The 6,312-nt window shown below is 45.0% G+C and overlaps 1 protein-coding gene and 1 long non-coding RNA gene across 2 annotated transcripts; one reads left to right on the plus strand and one right to left on the minus strand.

The window, feature by feature from the left end:
- Positions 1-3,132: 3,132 nt before the first annotated feature.
- Positions 3,133-4,089, minus strand: LOC118378888 (uncharacterized). The gene is made up of 2 exons (XR_004824501.2): positions 3,944-4,089; positions 3,133-3,859 (listed from the first exon to the last, which is right to left on the minus strand). It is a non-coding gene; the product is annotated as an uncharacterized LOC118378888 (long non-coding RNA).
- Positions 4,090-4,345: 256 nt separating this feature from the next.
- Positions 4,346-5,605, plus strand: LOC118378887 (uncharacterized). Its single transcript, XM_052524734.1, has 4 exons — positions 4,346-4,472; positions 4,556-4,611; positions 4,756-5,457; positions 5,535-5,605. Exons 1-3 carry the CDS (start codon positions 4,450-4,452, stop codon positions 5,442-5,444), a joined length of 768 nt encoding a protein of 255 aa, XP_052380694.1. The 5' UTR covers positions 4,346-4,449; the 3' UTR covers positions 5,445-5,457; positions 5,535-5,605.
- The last annotated feature ends 707 nt before the right edge of the window (positions 5,606-6,312 follow it).

The following is a 6,312-nucleotide window of genomic DNA, read 5'->3' on the forward strand; positions in this document are numbered from 1 at the left end:
TACGCACTAACCTCTGTAGTGCCTTGCGGTCGGAGGCCAAGCAGTTGCCATACCAGGCAGTGATGCAACCAGTCAGGATGCACTTGATTGTGCAGCTGTAGAAACTTTTAAGGATCTGAGGAACAATGCCAAATCTTTTCAGTCTCCTGAGGGGGAATATGTTTTTTCGTGTCCTCTTCATGACTGTCTTGGTGTGCTTGGACCTAGGAATTTGAAGCTCTCAACCTGCTCCACTACAGCCCCGTTGATGAAAATGGGGGCGTGCACGGTTATCCTTTCCCTGTAGTCCACAATCATCTCCTTTTCTTGATCACGTTGAGGGAGAGGTTGTTGTCCTGGCACCACACGGTCAGGTTTCTGACCTCTTCCCTATAGGCTGTCTCGTCATTGTTGATGATCAGGCCTACCACTGTTGTGTCATCGACAAACTTAATGATGGTGTTGGAGTTGTGCCTGGCTGTGCAGTCATGAGTGAACAGGAAGTACAGGAGGGAACTGAGCACGCACCCATGAGGGGCCCCCATGTTGAGGATCAGCATGGCGGATGTGTTGTTACCTACCCTTACCACCTGGGGTCGGCCCGCCAGGAAGTCCAGGATCCAGTTGAAGAGGGAGGTGTTTAGTCCCAGGGTCCTTAGCTTATTGATGAGCTTTGAGAGCACAATGGTGTTGAACGCTGAGCTGTAGCCAATGAATAGCATTCTCACATAGGTGTTCCTTTTGTCCAGGTGTGAAAGCGCAGTGTGGAGTGCGATAGAGATTGCATCATCTGTGGATCTGTTGGGGTGGTATGCAAATTGGAGCGGGTCTTGGGTTTCTGGGACAGTGAGGTTGATGTGAACCATGACCAGCCTTTCAAAGCACTTCATGGCTACAGATGTGAGTGCTACAGGTCGGTAGTCATTTAGGCAGGGTACCTTAGACAGGGACTATGGTGGTCTGCTTAGAACATGTTGGTATTACAGACTCAGATAGGGAGAGTTTGAAAATGTCAGTGATGACACTTGCCAGTTGGTCAGCGCATGCTCGGAGTACATGTCCTGATAATCCGTCTGTCCCTGCAGCCTTGTGAATGTAGACCTGTTTAAAAGTCTCACTCACATCAGCTGCGGAGAGCGTGACCACACAGTGGTCCGGAACAGCTGATGCTCTCATGCATGTTTCAGTGGAACTTGCCTTGAAGTGAACATAGAAGTAATTAAGCTTGTCTGGTAGGCTCGTGTCACTGGGCAGCTTTCAGCTATGCTTCCCTTTATTGACTGTAATAGCCCCGCCACATCCAACGAGCATCGGAGCTGGTGTACTACGATTCAACCTTAGTCCTTGACTGTTTGATGGTTCGTCGGAGGGCATAGCAGGATTTCTTATAAGCTTCTGAGTTTGAGTCCCGCTCTTTGAAAGCAGCAGCTTTACCCTTTAGCTAAGTGCAGATGTTGCCTGTAATCCACGGCTTCTGGTTGGGGTGTGTACGTACAGTCACTGTGGGGACGACGTCTTCGATGCACTTATTGATGAAGCCAGTGACTGATGTTGTGTACTCAATGCCATCTGAAGAATCCCGGAACATGTTCCAGTTTGTGATAGCAAAACAGTGCTGTAGCTTAGCATCTGCTTCATCTGACCACTTTCTTATTGACCGAGTCACGGGTACTTCCTGCTTTAATTTCTTGTATGCAGGATTCACGAGGATATAATTGTGGTCAGGGCATGACATTAACCTATTTATCCACTTGTCCATCAGGAGGTGACTGAAAATGTTTGATGCAAGAAACCACTTTACAAAATGCATTACTATTCCCATATTACAGAGAATCAGACAAATGCTACCCGCTGCCTATTGGCTACTTAGCTTATACAAGCATTCGCTTCTCAAATATGCCTAGAAATGTACACATTGTACTCTTGTCAATCACCATTGCTGACAAATGATCAAACTGGGCTAATAACTAGCAAAGAATATGAACAAAATTGCATGCAGCTGACGCTTTGATGTCAAAAACAAGTGCATCTACTCACAACTGCGGATGCTGTAAACACCGTCCAGTTCAAAGTAAACGGCACAGATCCATATATGGCAATGGTCAATTTGCATTCTGGCTTACTGTACCGCTGATTGTTTATGCCACACCGGTCTATGTAGAGTTGGGCTGAGTAGTGCTTGTCAATGCAATAGAATCCAAAGCCAATGTGTTCTGCCTACAAAATCTCTTGCGTAGTTCATTAGTCAGTATGTTGCACTGAAAATGGCGAATATCTCAAGTCGAGCAAAATTGCCACAGTAAGAGCCATTCCCGTGTCAGATAAAAGTTGATTAACCATTTAAAATATTGGGACTACTAAGCCTCTGAGAACAACTTGGATAATATTGAATTAACCAGGTTCAAGTTCTGGAGACTAGTGGTTTGTTAGACAAATTTGGAAGCCCACTGTCCAATTAAGTAATCTAATGTCAATTGCTTGGTCACAGCTTAAAACTAACCCTCCTTGGTTAGAAAATATATGCAGTCATAGAGCCTAGCACTGCCGTCATTTTCTATCCATGTTCTATCCATGTTCTATCCATGTTCTATCCATGTTATATCCATGTTATATCCAGCCAATCAGTTCTTTAGTCAATAGACAAAAAATAAACATTGTATAATTTATTAAGTCATGAAAACATAGGAATGCAGGTTAGTATCGATGGATGGTGCTGAGGAAGACAAGAAACAAGTGTTACTCAGCGACGGCGAGACTCCAAAACTTGAACCTGGTTAATTCAATATGATCCAAGTTGTTCTTAGAGGCTTAGTAGACCCTATGACTTTAGTAATAGAGATGTCCAGAACTACAGCCGTTGACTGGGATCTGAGGAACACAACAAAGTGCTAAAAGTATTAGCAACATATATATTGGTTACAATTATGAACAAAAATCCAGGAACCCTACTTCTGACTCATTCCAGAGAGCACTGATTAAGCCAGGGGACCACGGGTCTAGAACATCCTGTCAAAAGTTCAGAGGGTCAGAACTGGAGATGACCTGAGAAGAACTGAAACCAGCTACAACCTGGGGAGCATCAGACACCCAGAACAAGTTAGTCATGCTTTAGTGTATTATACTGCACAGAAAATGGCTGAAAAAAATATATACCTGTGGTTTCATGACAGTACTGTCATGAAAACCATAGTTACTCCCTGGCTCTGCTGGGAAGGACTGGAGCCAACCTGACCCTTGGCAGAGCTAGAGTCCTCTTTACCTTGGTATCACTGGGTTCAGGAAACAGCTGTTTGTATGTGACAGTAGGATGGTACCAGATGAAGCTGGACGAGCTACATTGGTCATTCCCATGCTCATAGCAGGTTCTGAAATGGCTGATGGTGCCAGCAGGGATCTTCAGTGATGAACAGCTCACCATAATTAGCCTCAAGCCCTTCCTGGCTAGGCTCTGGTCTAACAACTCAGGGTGGGGCTGCTGTAGCAGGGAGTGGGGCTGGAATAGAACCTGCCGCCACTGCACCCTCAGGAAGTGGGAACCGTTGGTCTTCAGACATTCAATCTGAGAGAAGCCCTGTCTGGAACTTACTTGGAGACTGAAAGGTGAGGTAGTGGAAATAAACTAGGGTAAGGTACTCCAGCAGGAACACACCCAGCCTGTTCAGGAGTCTGAGGAATGAAGGGGGAAGCAGCAGTCTTATGAATCCTTTTATAGGAGTTCGGATCAGAACGCTGAACACTGGGACAACACCACAACTCCCAGATGCGACAGGACCAGGGAGCTTTGAAGGGCCACTATGGCCAGGTACAACAGTTCTTTGGTCATAGCCAGGTCGATCATGCGGTTAAGACAACCTCAGGGAAAGTGAGTCCATTCTGTAAGCTGGGGAAGATAATGAAATCGATGTTTAGTACTATTGTCTTTTAGAAGCTGAAAACTGACTTTAAAGACCTTAAAAAATCACACCAAAAGGTCGTGGCAAAAACATTTCCCCAACACTGTTGAACACAGCCAGTTGGTGCTCTTAACTTGTTGATAGGGATTACAATGAACACATGCAGTTTAAAACCACCAAAGCTCCATTTCAAACGTCACTCAAACGTCACTCAAACTACAGCCATTGCACAATGAGAATTGTTAATGTGATGAGAAGAGATGCTGGAGTGTATTTATATGTTGTAGAGGACACCCTGTAACCAATCACAGCCCGATTAGAAAACGATGGACAGCTGAAGTTAATTGAGGCCCAGATCCACACCAACCATTATCCCTACCCAGTTGCCCTTGTGTGCATCTGACTGAAATTGGATATAAGGACGTAGGGGTTGAGTTGGAGTTAGACAAGGCAAGTGAATTAACACCAGCTGGCCAGCATTGTCCAATCAGGCTGTGATTGGTTACAGGTTGTCCTCTACAACATATAAATACACGCCACAGTTATTTCTCTATACTTCACATGTTCAACGACTGTTATGGCTTCTAAGTGCTGTGTAGTGTAAGTGACAGTTAATGTGAATGGGATTCATTGTCTCAGTAAGTGTTGTAGTCTACATCATGTAACTGTTTGTTGTTATCTAGGGGGCTGTTCCTGGTTTTGCTGTTCTGGGATGTTCATTGCTATCCCTATCAACAAGGTAAGAACAACAATGGATTACTTTATGGAACATGTCTTGGGTAATGTCTGCCAATACCTTTTTTTTTTTTTTTTGTACTCTCACTTAAGGTTTGATTAGTGACTTTCCTAAGATGTTAAAAGTAATATGCTCTTCTCTCCTCAGCCTACAGGTTGGGCCAAGTCTACCCAAGAACTTCAAATCTATATGGTCCACTTGTCAAACCCAGCCAAATTAACACCTACACACGTTACTTCCTTAAACATGAACCCATTTCTTCTGGTTCAAGCCTCCCTGTTCCTGTTGACTCTAGGAGTCCTATTGATTGGGGCTCCAATCTTGGTATTCAGAGTTTTGCTCCCCTGAAGACTACTGCTTCCCCTCACCTCGTTCCTCAGGCTCCTGAACAGACTGGATGTCTTTCTGCAGGAGTCGCTTACCCTAGTCTTCTTCCTTTACCGCCACTGTGTGAGTCTTCACCAAGTAACTTCCAGGCAGGGGAAATCTCTCACTTTGAGAGTGTTTATGAACAAGGCAACAGTCGGAGTGAGTTTGAAGACCAACGGTTCCCACTTCGTGAGGGTGCAGTTGAGGCAGGTTCTATTCCAGCCCCACTCCCTGCTACAATAGCCCCACCCCTATCCAAAGTTATTGGACCAGAACCTAGCCAGGAAGGTCTTGAAGCTAATTATGGGGAGCTGTTCATCACTAGGAAGTTCCCTGCTGGCATCATCACCCATTTAAGAACCAAATATGAGCATGGAAATGACCAATGGAGCTCAGCTGGTTTTGTCAGGTACCGTCCTGCTCCCGTCCAATACCGACCACAATATCCTCATGCCCGCCGGCAGTGACCAGTAGGAGAAGGTAATGTGTTTGGCTTTGATTTCTGTCACTAGTTTTCTGACGTGTTGAGCAGCTGTAACACTTTCTCTCATCCTCAGGTTCTGTGCTAACCTGGATCCTGCTGTTTCATGGCTGTGTTGATTGCTAATAAACCTACTTGAGAAATGTATATTGTTTGGGTTGGCTTATATATTTTCCTCAAGCATTGTTTGGTTCTACACACTAGTAGGAACATTCAGTTTGTACTATATACATGTCATCAAATTTGACTTCTGGCCAGTCTGTCCTACTGCACTGCTTTTCTACAGCCATCCTTATCTACCAAATCCAGTTGAGATTGACTTTCCCTTGCAGAGCTCATGCCCACATTTGCTTGGTCTTCATCTTAGGAATTTCTGCCACTTAAGCATTTGCTGACTTCCTAATCCGCTGTCCTTTGTGGCTCTATAGTGTTCGTTTCAACATGACCAAGGCTTGTCAGTGGTAACATGGCTGTTTAAGGCCATAGGACACCTGCTCCAGACACTTCTCACGCTCAATCAAAAGCTTTTATGAAGCGCTTTCAAATTTGGCACTTGTCACAATGCTATACAGATGCCCAGCCTAAAATCATTGAGAGCTGGGGGGGGGGGGGCTTTGGGATTTGTCTGGTAAATGACCATGTACTACATGGCGGTCATACTTGACAGTGTGGTGCCAGGACAACTTCTCCCTTGACTTCAGTAAGACCAATTATCTGATGGTAGCCAGGAAGAGGGCATGCCCACATCAACAGGGCTTTAGTGGCGTGGGTTAAAGAGGTTAAAGAATCCTGGCATCACTAAGCACTAAATGTGGTCAGCATAGTTAAAATGGGCACCCAACAGTGTTTAATCC

The sequence above is a fragment of the Oncorhynchus keta genome, chromosome 8, assembly GCF_023373465.1.
Source record: "Oncorhynchus keta strain PuntledgeMale-10-30-2019 chromosome 8, Oket_V2, whole genome shotgun sequence".
Classification (NCBI taxonomy): domain Eukaryota; kingdom Metazoa; phylum Chordata; class Actinopteri; order Salmoniformes; family Salmonidae; genus Oncorhynchus; species Oncorhynchus keta.

Bases quoted from the DNA above. Each gene is read 5' to 3' on its own strand.
- LOC118378887 (XM_052524734.1), top strand. From the start codon at position 4,450: ATGGCTTCTAAGTGCTGTGTAGT. The intron at 4,473-4,555 runs GTAAGTGACAGT...GTTGTTATCTAG, and splicing joins GCTTCTAAGTGCTGTGTAGT to GGGGCTGTTCCTGGTTTTGC. The intron at 4,612-4,755 runs GTAAGAACAACA...TTCTCTCCTCAG, and splicing joins TTGCTATCCCTATCAACAAG to CCTACAGGTTGGGCCAAGTC.